Source organism: Rattus norvegicus, chromosome 9, assembly GCF_021556685.1.
Source record: "Rattus norvegicus strain SHRSP/BbbUtx chromosome 9, alternate assembly SHRSP_T2T, whole genome shotgun sequence".
Classification (NCBI taxonomy): domain Eukaryota; kingdom Metazoa; phylum Chordata; class Mammalia; order Rodentia; family Muridae; genus Rattus; species Rattus norvegicus.
Genome location: NC_141542.1, coordinates 71,316,227 through 71,331,194, shown reverse-complemented (window position 1 = coordinate 71,331,194; position 14,968 = coordinate 71,316,227). Strand labels below are relative to the sequence as shown.

At 41.8% G+C, this 14,968-nt stretch overlaps 1 protein-coding gene across 5 annotated transcripts in view; it reads left to right on the top strand.

Moving 5' to 3' along the window:
- Ankrd44 (ankyrin repeat domain 44) overlaps positions 1–14,687 on the top strand; it is a 287,691-nt gene extending 273,004 nt beyond the window's left edge. For 2 of the 5 annotated variants that reach the window (XM_087565278.1, XM_087565279.1), the window contains exons 22-28: positions 479–566; positions 1,762–1,845; positions 3,284–3,429; positions 3,839–3,921; positions 6,365–6,447; positions 8,345–8,436; positions 10,497–14,683. In XM_087565278.1, coding sequence (XP_087421404.1) covers positions 479–566; positions 1,762–1,845; positions 3,284–3,429; positions 3,839–3,921; positions 6,365–6,447; positions 8,345–8,436; positions 10,497–10,744 — 824 coding nt within the window. In that variant the 3' untranslated portion in view covers positions 10,745–14,683. 5 annotated transcript variants of the gene reach the window in all.
- Positions 14,688–14,968: the final 281 nt, after the last annotated feature.

The window sequence follows — 14,968 nt, the reverse complement described above, 5'->3', positions numbered from 1 at the left end:
TACAAGGCACACACCCCTTCACTTGAGTACATAACAGTAAGTTAAGCTATTTGTATGGGTGAAAGGAAACTCCATTATAACCACGGGAAAACTAAGGCCTGCTAATGCTAGGCTTCTATACAGAGCAGAGGGTGACTAAAATCTATTCTGCCTGCAAATGAGGTGACTTCTTTATCTCTCTCCACCAGGCCATATGTTTTCACTGTTTGATTTGTTTATTATATCTCAGAACACCTGTGAGCATAGTTAATAACATTTTAGTGTTTTGCTAGTTTTATTCTACAGAGAACAAGCATTCAGCCCAATATTTAATGGGGAATTAAAACCAAACCAAATCAAACCAAACCAAACAAAAAAAGAACAACAACAAAAATCCAAAAACAAATAAACAAAAAACAAACAAACAAAAAACCCACCAGACCACCTTGAGCAAAATTTCCTTCTTGGGAGGTCTCTAAATTTTATTTATTTTTTGCAGGTAATGAAAATTGCATAGAGGTACTTTTGGAGCAAAAATGTTTTCGAAAATTTATTGGTAATCCCTTCACTCCACTGCACTGTGCAATGTAAGTAGAAACACTGGAAAGGCAATGGGGCCACTTCTGTTCCTTTAACTGCATGTAGAAAAACTGCCTTTTACTGGTGGAGAAAGCATTTAGATTGCAGATAAGACCAATATATTCTGTTCTGCTGCTAAAGACAAATAGGCCTGCTAGCGACACATGCATCTCATGTTAATGAGTTTCCAGAAGCCACACGTCCAAGGTGACTCATGTACCCCATGAGGAGACTGAAGGTGGCAGCCTGAGAGGCACGGTTCATAGATGTGAAGAGACCTTCACTGGTAGCCCCCATTGCCTGGCAAACTCTGAAAAATAAGTCAATGTTGATACTAATATATCTGTAGCTGGTTAGAAAATTTCTACTTTTCGTATATTCTTCATCTTCATCCTCCTCATTCTTCCTTACCCCCATGCTCCTTTCCTCCTCCTCTGCTTCATTTTCCTTCTCCTTCTTTTCAAATTTAATTATTATTGCAAGTTCATAGAGAGAAATGTTCATAGAATGCAATGACCTTAAGTCAGAGTTCTGTGAGTCAGCCAGGGCTGCAGGGCTTGAAAGTGCCTTGTCTTTACATTGTGAGTGTCCCATGAAGCTGGGTCATTGGACTGGAAAGATTCTTGAGGCATGAAATCAAATCAGTACAGAAAGAGCAGGTAAAAAAGATTTGAAGTGATTTTTAGGGGCTAGAGAGGTAGATCAATGATTAAGAGGACTCGATGCTCTTGCAGAAGACCCAGATTTGGTTCCCAGCACCCACATAGTGGCTGACAGCCATCCATACTAGTTTCGTGGGACTTAGTGCCCTCTTCTGGCACCCTTGGGACTGGGTACACATGTGGTACCCATATATACACGCAGGAAAAACACTGATGCACATACAATAAAAATGAACAAACCTTTACAATGCTAACAAGGATGACTTCATGTATGAAGGATCTACGTCTTTTCCACTTTGGTGTCTGGATGTCACCTACTTGGGACCTTGGGCGAGTGGTGTTCCGGTGGCCTTATAAATACAGAGGTCCTTATTGGAAACAGGGGCAGGGTTCAGCGTACACTATTGTAGCATGCCACAAAGATTGGCATCACATTTCTAAAATCCTATCAAATCGTTGTGTATGCAATGCTTGTAGAGATGAGGTGGGAAGGGCTATATAATTTTAATGAGTTTTTTATGCTAAAATCCATTTATTTTAGAATAAACGGTCATGAGAGCTGTGCATCACTGCTCCTGGGGGCCATAGATTCCAGCATTGTCAGCTGTAGGGATGACAAAGGCAGGTAAGTGATGCAAGATGTCATACTCTTAGCCTCCAGTCTCAGCCTCTATTCCAAATTGTAGAATAGCAAACCATTTGCTTTTATTTTCATATACACTTACTTTTGGTAGTGCTAAGAATTGAATTCAGGGCCAGGGCCTTAGACAAGCCAGAAAGTACCACTGAGGGGCATCCCTAGCCCTTAGTCTCTAGAGACAGAGTCTTGCTGCATAGCTCAGGCTGGCCTTGAACACCCAAGCTAGCCTCAAACGCACAATCTTCCTGACTATACAATACACATGCACAGTCCTTGGCTAAAAGAAAAATATTTTTTCATTGACAAAGTAACGCATAGTATGTTTTAAAATCAAGTGTTATAAAGGGTATAGACTTTTAGAAATTGTCCCTCATGGTCTCAAGCCTTATAGGAAGCAAGTATATATTGATTCTTCCCAATGTTTGTAGTCTCTTAAACAAATTGCATGCACACCCACAATATAGTCATTAAATATATGTATGGATTATTTCTATGACAATGGACTTTATATAACTGTATTCTACTTTTAGTGTATATATATCCTGGGGATCTATATTTGGTATGGAATATACCAAATATAAAGATTTACCTTGCTTTGTAAAGCTGTGCATTATTTCATTGAATGAATACATAGCATGTTGCCTACCTGACTTCTTCAGAAGAATATTCATATTGCTCTCAGTATCCTGCTATTTCTATTACATGGCACAGTGTACACTCGTGTGTGTGCCTGTTTACATGGGAGAGTGTATGTGGGAGATGGAATCCTAGGAGTGGAGCTATTTCACCAAGACTAATGCTTTCCCACTCAATGAGAAATGCCCAGCTGCCCTCCCCAGAGACCCCACCATCTGCATTAGATGATGCAGGCTTTTACCAATCAGTTATCTACAAGTTAACCTTTAATGTTAAGAGTATTGGGGCTGGGGATTTAGCTCAGTGGTAGAGCGCTTACCTAGGAAGCGCAAGGCCCTGGGTTCGGTCCCCAGCTCCGAAAAAAAGAATCAAAAAAAAAAAAAAAAAAAAAGAGTATCTGTTGGGAGGTTGGGGATTTGTCTCAGTGGTAGAGCGCTTACCTAGGAAGCGCAAGGTCCTGGGTTCGGTCCCCAGCCCCGGAAAAAAAAAAAGAGTATCTGTTGGGTAGATGGGTGAGAACTCACCAGAACTCGAGATTAAAAGGTCAGAAAGACACCGATTTCCTGGGCCATCGCATAAGCCTCCCCTTGAAATCTTAAGTGGTAGCATCACGTAGGTGATAATTCAGTACCCACCCCAAGTAGTTCTTTCTCAGAACTCTGTTCATTATCTCTGTCGGCCAAGAAGCTTTAAATGCTTAGAAAACACTGTACACACATTTCTTGGTAGTTTCTGCAGACAAAGTTGAAAGGCAATACATTCATTTCTATGTGTTTGAAACCTTCAGGACAACCCTCCATGCGGCAGCCTTTGGGGATCATGCAGAATGCTTGCAGCTGCTTCTGAGGCATGACGCTCAAGTGAATGCCGTAGATAATTCAGGGAAAACAGCGCTGATGATGGCCGCTGAGAACGGGCAGGCAGGCGCTGTGGGTATGTATCCAGCTGTGGACTTTGTACCAATTTACTGAAGTTGCCTAGGATCTCAGTCATCCTCAGCTCTTTGTAACTGTTTCACTGGATGACTACATCCAAGTAAGCTAACACTTGAGTGAAATTGCCTAAGGTTTAGAAACAAAATATACTAGTAAAATCATCTCGTCTCCTCTGGAAATCCTGACAGGGCATTCCTAAAAGACTGGTACAAGAGTAAAACTCTGGAGGGAACCCACACTAGGGGATCCCAGCCCTGCTTTGAATAGAACAAATCTGGCAACAAAGTATCCTTAATTACAGATGTTAAAGGTTATTGTGCTCTGTATTCGTTTATGTTCTTTTGTAGCCTCATTGAACTGTGTGATTGGCATGCAGTCCATGTAACTTTTCTTGACTTTATCTATAGATATTTTGGTGAACAGTGCCCAGGCTGACCTGACTGTGAAAGATAAGGACCTGAACACGCCCTTGCACCTGGCTATCAGTAAAGTATGTAATGGGTTTAAGTCGCTGTTGCTTATTGTTGCAATCAGAACAATAGCCCCTGGGACCTCTGGCCACCACTGGGACCTACATAGCACGCACGGGTTTTACTTAGCTGGCTATTTCCCTGCATACTGTCAACTGCACATAAAAATGAAGGGAGAGAAGAAAGGGGCAATGCAGTAAATATTTCTTTTTCAGGGTTTCTTCTCGCCTCAGACCATTTATGTTCTTAGATTAGACACCCACAGCCTTTATGTTATATGCACAAGAGCAGGGCAGCTGCCTACCCTCCATGCCGGTAGAATCTACTTCCCTATTGATAACCCATTATCACTTACTATGTTTCATCTGGACTGCTCTTAGCTCCAATTAGGCGGCCCTCTGGACCACATTCTCTTGGCCCTTAGCCCATGGCAGCTCTCTCCTGCATGTTCTTTTTCTATCCTATGGTGGCTTTCCTCCGCCCCCCTGCTTCTTCCTCTAAGGCCACCAAAACTCAACCCCACATATTTCTCTCATCCCCAGCTATTGGCTGTTGGCGCCTTCACCAATCACAGTCAACTGGAGGCAGGGTCACTCAATGGCTTGCTTGCAGACTTTTTTGTCTTTGGACAAACAGCCTTGTGGGGCTCCAAATTAGAATACAAACAACATTAGGCCAACCCACTACAGGGCTGAATTCTTGGTTGATGGATATATGCCACTGATCAAAGAGAATATGCAAAGAAGACAGCTGTCATTTACCATGGCAACCCTACCGCATTCTACCTGCCTTGATGCTGTCACCATATCTGTTTCACTGGTTATAGTTTCACATTTTGATACCACACAACAGGTTGGGACATTAGCTATATGGCTTATAAACTCTAAACAGTTTCCACTGTGTTTTTGTCTTAAGGCACTGTGAGAACGGAGCCCAGATCATGGTACTGCAAAGCACTGTCCCTGTTCATAGCACTATCCATGTGTGCTGTCACTTTTCTGTGCGCATGTATCAATCAATGCAGAGAGTGTGGTAGATTTTTTTCTCCCATGCATAAAAATGCCTGTGTGTGTGTGTGTGTGTGTGTGTGTGTGTGTGATTTTTATAAAGTGCATTGTGTTATTATATGTAGGTCCCAGTTGACTCCATTGGTATCGAAAGCCTCTGCCATTCCTCTCATTGGCTATATTTTGTATTTATTCTCTAGAAAGAACATGGAAACAGCAAAAGCGCTCAGAATCTGGAAGTTAATGTCAAAGCACAGTGTGTTAGTAATGGGAACTACAGTGTTTTTCAGATAGCCCTATATAAAGAAATCACTTGAGAATGTCATTAAAATCAGATTCTGGCCAGGCCAGGTGCTGTGTGCCTCTGACCCTAGCACTCTAGAGACTAAGCAGGGAGGATCTTGGGGTTCAAACTAGACTGGGCTACATAGTAAGATTCTATCACAAAAATATTAAGTCTAACTTAGTCTAAGGCTTTTTCTTTTTTGTTTTAAACAGAATTTTACTGCGTGTGTGTGTGTGTGTGTGTGTGTGTGTGTGTGTGTGTGTGTGTGTCTCCCAGGGACAGTAAACATCTCTAACTCCTAGATGATACTGTATTTATGCCCTACTTAGCAAAGGCTTATTAATCCATGACCCTAGACCTAATTGTTAATACTTATTATATTGATATTTTGTTACCAAGCATCTATTGTCATAAGATCCAGAGATGCCTGCAGTTTTTGGTTAAGGAAACAACACCACCAGAAACAGGGTTTCTTCAAAGCATTGAACAGGAATGAAGATATGTGATACAGACCTGAGGTGTCATGGTAACTCCAGGAGAACTAGATCACTGGAGTAGTAAAAGCTTAAAGAAGGAAGAAATGTTGTGTGTTTAAAAGGCAGTGCCAAAAGACTGAAAGCTGCTGCCGAGTCTGCCCTTTGTCACTCACTGACCTACTGACCTAGCTAGGCTCACGTTTGCTTTCACTCTCTGGACATTAATTTTTAAAATTACTTTGGAAATATTCATATTAAGTATGAATATTTTAGGGGCTGGAAAGATGGCTCAGCGGTTAAGAGCACTGTCTGCTCTTCCAGAGCTCCTGAGTTCAATTCCCAGCAACCACATGGTGGCTCACAACCATCTGTAATGGGATCGATGCCCTCTTCTAGTGTGTCTGAGGACAGCTACAGTGTACTCATATAAATAAAAAAAATAATAAATCTTTTTTAAAAAGTATGAATATTTTAGGTCAGTCACATGTTGAACAAGTCATGATAGGCTCTGTGTAGAAGCTTAAGAGTATCTTGGGCCCATTTACTTTTTAGAAAAGAAATTACTCAAAAATAGTCCTGAATGTTTTCAGGCAAAGGAGGCTGGTACCCAGTTGAAAGTACCATCAAGTAAGCATTCTGGAGCTTTTTATATATCTCTGTCTCACATTTCTTCTTCTTTCTTTTTTTAAATCAGGGCCATGAGAAATGTGCCTTGTTAATACTTGACAAGATACAAGACGAGAGCCTTATCAACGCGAAAAACAGTGCATTGCAGACGTGAGTGTGGCAACTGTAGCTAGACCTGGGCCCAGAGTCACAGGATTTTATTTGTATTTTTTTCTTTGGGAGTGTCGTACATGTATACAGTGGAATATGGCCATATCCACCAGCTTTTTCCTCCTCCAACTCCTCCCAGATCCCCTTAGCATGACCCTGTCCCAATTAACCATTTGTTTAATTAACCCATGAAGTCCAGTTTGTACATGGATGTGGACCCTCCACTGGAGCATGGGAAACCTACCAGTGGCTACATCCGCCAACAATGACTCTCTCCCTGCCCTACTGCAACCTCAGCTATCCACTGCAAACAGCCCCCCAGTAGGGGCAGCTAGCCTAGTGATCATCCACCCCATCCAGGTTGGGATTTTGCCTGGATTGATCTTGTGCAAGCTACTCATAGCTACTGTGAGTTCTCGAATGCAGTGGTTGGATCACTTCCAAAAGACAGCAGGCCACAGCTCTCCTCCCCATCCTCTTTTCCCCTGAGGTGTTCCCTGAGGCTTGGCCTGTGGGGTAAGTAGTGGTAACGATGTCTCATTTAGGGTGGGGCCGGGGTCATAGTATTTAACCAACACGTATTGAGAGCCTGACACGTTGCTGGTCTGGCTGTGAGAAGTAGAGCAGTGATAGGTGCCAACCTGGCTTCTCCTTCATGAAGTTTACGTCCGCACACCTGCGATGTTGACTAGAGATACACGATTTTCGGTAGAACTCTTATTTTGATATGACTCACAGGATTTGTAAGATCTGTGTTCTCCCTACCAGTGTTGCAGTAGTTCATGATAAATTTAATGAGCTTTTAGAAAAAATCTTCTGGGCTTATGAACTGACACATTTGGGGAAAGCGTTTGTTTTATGTATTAGTGTTAAGTCGTCTGAGTGGAAAATGTCAGGTTTATAAATCAGGTTCCCAGAATACATTTGAACAGTTTCTAAGCTATTTGTCGTAATTACATTTTAATATAATTCAGTGTAACCCTCAGTGTGAAGAATCTAAAAGCTGGTTCATTTTCTATTTTGGGAGATTACCTGTACATTTGTTTTAAAGGCAAAAAATATTAGAGTTATTTTTTTCTTTTAAGATTGTTAAAGGACATGGCATGTTATACTGGGCATGAGACTCTTTTATAAGGCGCTACAATCCAGTGAGACATCTATGAACATGTAATAATAAAAAGATCTGAGAGTATATATTAATACCACTCATCCCAATGAACGGTGTGAAATAGGGACTCAAATTAGCCAGTGAAGGGCCTTTTACGGAATATGGCAGAGCTTGAATTCTTCTTCCTGTCTCCTCTGTACTATCTCTAAGGCCATTAAAGATGTGGACTATTTATAACACTGCAGAGAGATCTGGGCCAAACACATAAGAATAACTGAATCAATAGTACCTGGAAAAGATATGGTCAACATGTCTCTTTTCAAGAGCAAAAATAGCCGTGTGCTATTTGTAGATTCTTAAGTGTATCTTCCTTTTAGTGGCATAAGTTAACCAAATGTCACATTGTTTTTTCACTGAGAGTTGGTCTTCCTTTGTATCAGGTACCCCAAAGAATCGTAAGGAGCTTGTTGAGCTCATAGTTTTGGTTTTAGTTCGTGATTGGTTGGCCCCTTTGCAGTTTGAGAGGAACCTGTAGCTACTCACCCACAGGACAAAAAAAAAAAAAAAAAAAAAAAAGAGTGGGAAGGCCTCGGGTCTTACAGTGCCTTCAAAGACATGCTCCAGTGGCCTGAAAATTCTCACTGGGTCCCACAGAATCTAACAGGATCTGCCATCTCGCTCTTCCACCAAGCCTAGGGACCAAGCCTTTAGCATGAAGACGTTTGAAAGGCCCCAGCTCTAACACTCACAGAAATGCCATCAAGGCTGATATTCAGTGCTGTCTTTCAGACCCCTCCATATTGCTGCACGCAATGGCTTGAAGGTGGTAGTTGAGGAGCTGCTGGCTAAAGGAGCCTGTGTACTTGCCGTAGATGAAAATGGTAAGTAAGAAAATTACAAGTTGATACAGGTCGTGTTGGTTGAAGCCAGAGGACAGTGAGGGAGATAGGAGTTGCTTAAGAGCCAGGAAGAGTTTTCTTTGCTTTGGAGGTGTCTTGTGCGTAAGTCATCAAGCCCAGGTAACACGTCCCATCTGTCTTTCTGTACACAACATTGTCTCCCTCTAGCCCACCATTGCATGTTACATGTAGCATTACCAGCCGAGCGTATTTCAGTCAAAAGCCTTCAGCTTGGCCTTGGGAGTTGCAACCGCATCCACTAAGGAGAGAAAGAAACGCACATCGTTAGTGCGCACTCCACAGCACTTCGCATTTTACGTCGTCCTGAGACTGGATGTCTTTGTAAAATATGTGTCAGGACTCACATTCTTCACAGAGAAAGCCGAAGAACATGAGTAAAATGTTTCAGCGAAGGTCTAGACATTTCTCCTGTCATTTACGACCTGCCTTCCCTAAACGAGCTGAATCTTATAAGCCTTCCTCTCCTCCTGCGTTATAAAAACTAATGAATACTAAAACCCTACTAAAAGGCCTTTGCATGCCCAATGCCTCTTAATCCTGGGAAGCAAAAGCGGAACTCGCGGATATTTATGAATTGGGTAATTTTTGCAGTGTGACATCTAATTACAGTATTCTGGTATATTAACGCTACTCAATTAACTGCCTAATACTGGAATTAGCAGCTCATGCCTATGTCTCAGAAGTAAGCAGCCATGCTAACGTCTTAGCTAACTTCACTTTTGTTCTTGCAGCTCCATGCATCCTAGCCTGAACCCCACTCTCTCCCCAACATGGCTCATCTAGAAAGTGCAGACAGTTCCTTTAACGCCATCTCTTCCGCTCTCTGCCTTTTCTTCCTCAATCTTGATCAGCACTATATACCTTAAGCTAGCATGAAGATGTCCACTGTTTTCCTTAGCTCTATCCAGTCTGTATGTATGATACAGGAGCTCTGTGTCACTACAGCCTGCCTTTCTCAGAGTTTTCTCTGGGCCCAGGGACTGGCAACATTTGGAGTCCATTCTGCATGACACCGCACTAATAATCCCTTCACTCATCCCCTCCTATCCCAGGAATGAAGTGTTAAGACACTGACCCTTTTCATTTGTTTTCAGTCTTTAAAGATGAGTAATTTCCTCAGGGCTGAGAGTGCAGAGGGCTTTCATGTCTGTGACAGGAAACAACAGCAGATGGTCCTATTGACTGAGAAAGCTCACTGCTGAGATCTTTGGCTGAGGGATAATGCTTGGATAAGGATAGCACGTACATTTTAAGGGCAGCTCAATCCATAGATTGTGTGTTGTGTGTTTTCTCATGAGTTTCTGGAGTCTCAAGTCTGAATGGTAGACTCACATTACTATGGCAAACAGTCATTTGTCCCTCATTCGTGATAGTTCAGGTTTGTTGGTGAGGTCTGTTGAAATTCTCTTAAGTCGTCATTACTGACAACCAGCCTCCTGTGTCTAATCTCTTCAGATGGTTTCCAGGATTTTTGTTTGTTTGGTTTTGTTTTTTAGAATAGTAAGTTGGTATGTGCTTTTGATGACATGTATACATCAAGTGACATCAGTTACTGGTTTTACCCTTTCTGCTCAACACATACACTTATCATAGAAAGTGGCTACTCTCAGAATGGGGGTCCTCTGCCAGGCTGGCAGCTCATACTGTGCTTTCCGTGGGAAGTCCCTCTTGGATGTCCTATTGCTAGTTTTTGTGACTTGTATTCCCTAGGCCCCTTCCTTGCCATGTGTTTCTGTCCCCTAGATGAAGGCTGAAATCTTCATATTTTGGATAATATTGTGCTTTCTGTTGACATATGAGCCCAAACCAAACGCAGAACCACCGTGAAATGTCTTGTCCTCCTTGTCCCACTCAATGTCACCCTCAGCATGACTTGTGAGAAGTAACTCCTCCTACCTGGCATGAATTCTAACTCAGCATGCATCTCCTCCACTCACGAGGTTGCAGGAGATGTACTGTGGAATGCCATGCAGCTCTGGACCCCCAGGACTAACCACTGCCTTGTCTGCATTTATGCCCAGGTCATACCCCGGCCCTGGCTTGTGCTCCTAACAAAGACGTGGCTGACTGCCTGGCCCTCATTCTGGCTACCATGATGACTTTTTCTCCTTCCAGTACAATGACGGCTGTCAACTTCGTTTATTTTAGAAAAGACAATTTGAGCAGAAGGACCCTCTCCAATATGGGTAGTAGGGTTAGTCTGTGCAGTAACAATTTGGACTCTGAGGGTGGGTACAATGAAAATGATTCTGACTCGGAAACATTCTAAGTTTGGGCTGTAGAGGTGTTTCCCCCAATACTCCTGTTTCAGGAAGGGACGGAAGCCTGAATTCCAGGTTACATTGTATTCAGGCATTTGAGACCAAGCTTCCAGAAGCCAGCAGAAAAGGAGTCAGTCTAACCAAAAGAGGGCAACTAAGATACTTCTATGAAAGTCTACCTCTCATTTTAAGTAAGGACAAAAAATTAAGTATCCCTCATCTTTGGGGATAATACAACAGAGAGACAAATATTCAGTCTAAAGATTTCTTTTTCCCCCTACATACTCACCAGTGAGTTGTGTGAGGTTGGTCAAGGTGACATTCATGTCCCTTGGGAGGGGTGGGAAGAGGAAATGGGAAATGCCTAGACCCTCTTCTCACTCTGATGTTTACTTTCTCACTAGAAGTCAAAGGTCAAGGTTCATCTTTAGACATGCCTGTAATCGCCCTCTTAAGGGAGTCTACCTGACCCCGCCTCCTCCGTAGGAAGTTTGTAAATGCCTAGAACTTCTTCCTAGGGTCTTGGTTAAAGTTGCCAGATGAATGTGAACATGGTTCATGCTCTTTTGTTAATCACAAATGAAATAGCTCCCGGGGCTCCACATAAGAAACATGTGAGTCATTTTTCAGTGGAGTAATGGATCCCAAATTTACCCAATAGCATTTCAGGTGAAATTATATTGTGCCAAAACTTGAAACAATATGCAAGTCAAATAGGAAATTACTGTTCGTTGAATTTGCTCTAAAATGAAAATTCTAACTTTGTAACGGCATCAGAATGGCTGGTACTGTCCTTCAGTGGTTGGATAGCAAATTAGCTGCTCAGCCAAGGTCATGCCACACGAGTGACAGTGAAAAGGAACCAAGGAAATGACAGCAGGAAGCAGAAATGCTTGGTGTGGAAGTGCAAACCAATTGCCAGTTGTTTGGTAATGAAATCAGCATTGTGAATACTGTGTCTGCTCCCTCTGCCAAAGCTTCTAGGTCGAATGGACCCCGTTCTCCACCTGGAACAGCTGTACGAAAAGAAGAATGAGACTTTAAGAATTATGCACATACACATGCACACATGTGTGTATATTTATGTATGTACTTCATCAACCAGCTATCCATGAGGACCAAAATGCTTCTGCTTAAACTGGGATGTTCTAAGTGTTTTTTTCTTTCTACATGCAAGTGAGAACTGCAGTAACTTTTCTATGGGGTTAAAATGTAATCGTTTTACATACCAGTCTTTATTGTATTTTATATTTCTAATGACACAGATTTCTAGTTGATAGCTTGACATTTGTAACCGATGATGTGTTGACCACAGGTTTTTGTTTTCAGACTAGAGAATATGTCTGTATACTTTGATGTAAATGTGTTTCTATTTATTTGAAATGAAAGAAATGCCAAGAAATATCCACTGTTTAGATTTGCCCTCACTCTCTGTCTCTGTCTCTCTGTCTCTGTCTCTGTCTCTCTCTCCTCTCTCTCTCCTCTCCTCTCTCTCTCTCTCTCCATCTCTCTCTCTCTCTCTCTCTCTCTCTCTCTCTCTCTCTCTCTCTCTCATGTCCCTTATTTAGCATAACAAAGTAGATGGGAAAATACTCTTGACTCTGGGCTACCCAATAGCTCTGGGATTAAACCCAGCATTTCCCACTACTACCAGCTAACCCTTGGGTTTGTCTATTGTTTGACCCCATTCTGTAGCCAATCAGAGCCTCTCTGTGGGATGAAAACTGATATAGCAGATCATATACACGTAGCCCAAAGTAAGACCCAGAGACTACAGAAACTACACCAAAAATGTCACATAGTCCTGACACTTAATGGGAAATGATGCCAAGTATGGGCACTGTGCCAGAAAAGGGAATTTCAAAGTGCACAGATGCTTGAGTGCTCTGGTCCACTAGCTGGAGACTTGGGAGAGAAGTCTGCAGCCATAGGGCATGAATTTGCAGTATTTTACTGTAGGTTTTCTCTTCTCCTTTGAAGTTTCTATTTTACAATATTTTGAGAGTTTTAAAAATAATCCTATCACATCTGGCCCAGACCCAGATAATGTATTCTATCATTTCCATTGAGCTGTAAGAGACTTTGCCCTTACTATTTTAATATCCTGGATTTAATTAAAACTCCCGTTGGTTCGTCACAAATGAAAACTTGTTTTTGATAGTTTTATAAAACTGATACTGATGTCATTAAAAAAATTTGTTTTTACACCAGCAACTTTTTGTTTTTACATTCTTGGTGTAATGTATCCCTCCATCTTGTCTTTTTGTTTAGAGCAGGTCCATTTGAACCAAGCAGACAGACCTATTAATGGGCAGCAATGACCTTACCTTTAAGGAATCCAGAGGCTTGAGGGGGCACTCACACTGAGGAAGTGTGATGTACTGTAGTGTCTTTTTCTAGAGATGAGTAGTGGAAGTCTTGCTGGGTTGGCATTTAAAGCAGAAAATGAAATGCCTGCATTGCTAGTGATGCAGCCCAGAGCAAGGGTTTCACTTCTGCAAAGCAGTGACCTCGCAAGAGACATTGTGTCTGTCGAGCTATGCTGGCCCTCCCTGGCTCATTCTGATAGAGGATATACAAACAAACACAAGGAAATTGAGCTTACAAAGAGCCATTCTTCTGAGTCGCTGTCTGTCTGTCTGTCTGTCTGTCTGTCTACCTACCTTCCTGTCTCCCCGTCTCACCGGTTTCCTACCCCTGTCCAACAAGACCAAATTTTTTAAAGAAATAACTTTTGAAAACTGAAATTTTTATGTATTTTTGTTATCTCATCAATGTTCACCGCATCACTTTCTGAGGAGAAGATGTTTTTAGTAGTTTCAGTTGCTCAGTGCTTTTATCTAAATGCAGTGTTTTCAGACTGTGTATTAACCACAGCCACATGTTTGATTGCGCCTCCCTAGTCACTGGTGTCTGCCTATCTTTGGTAAATTCATTACCATCTCCAAATTGCCTAAAGTCCTAGTAAATAATAGCTCAGGGGATTTCTATTCATCACTACTAGAAGGGCGCTGTGGTATGCTTTGGTACTTTGGGCAGTGAGCAGCTGCGGGACTTGTCATTGCTCTAGAACAAGAACACCGGATGGATCTGCCACACTAGTCGTGTTTCACACTGTGGAGCAGTTTGGCTTGTGCATCCGTGGCGCTTGTTGAGGAACTCATCCCTTTGTGGTGTCGTAACATGACGGTAGAGTGCCTTTTTATATTTGTATATCCTGGAAACGTTCTGTGAAACATTTTGTATTTTTTCATTTGAGTGTTATCGGAGCAATATAATCCTAGTGGGCTTTTCTTTCTTTGACTGTACCAAGTGTCGCCTTTCCTCTTCCTCCCCTTCTCTGCTGTGAAATGAAAATGCTCAAGTTTTCTATAGGAATTATGTTTGACTTTGCAGTACTGAAATGCTTTCTTCTTACCAAACTGTAAACCATAGGTCAGTATTATAGGAGGACAGCGTTTTAAGATAGTGACAATCTGAGCGTGTTTGTAAGATGTAATTCTGTGTGTTTCCTACCCGGTGATCTGAAGACTCGAGGCGAGGATCTTTTGTTTAGCAGTTTTGTCTCCAGACCACGCTTCAGCATGTGCAATATATCCTTGCAAAGCACGGTGATACACATCTTATGCCAGTGTTACATTTTGTAAAACGTGTTTGTAACAGCATAAACTATTATGTGATGATTTCAGTGGGATTTTTTCGTCTGTAATTTTAAGATGTAGATTGGAGTTGAGTGACTTTGGTAAACGTCCTGAGTGTAAAAAATGAGGAAAAATGGCATTGGGTTCAGTGAAGGACTTTGGACCAGTGTGAATCTTCCCAAGCACAGGTTAATACTTTCCCAACTACTGAGTGCTCTAATATGCAATGAAGTACTTACCTGTAACATACGATGGACATGCATTCAGATGGTTATTTTTACAAATAAAAACGGTACAAATATTGTTGCAATGTGTTTTCTTTCATTTTTCAGAGGTATGCTTTTTCCAAATTATTCTAATTTAAATCATTCCCCTACCCCAACACCAAGCCAAATTAATTCTGAAAATAGTCAAGAAAACAACCTCTAGGTTTGTTAATTATGCTTAAATTATCACATTGGAGGGGAGAAGATTCATTTATCTATGCCTTTAACATTTTGCCTAAAGAAATTAAGCTGAGTTGTAATGAGAGTCGTGTGCTAAGCCAGAAGCAGAAAAGCCATGCAATCCTAAGGACCATCAAGCTTGACA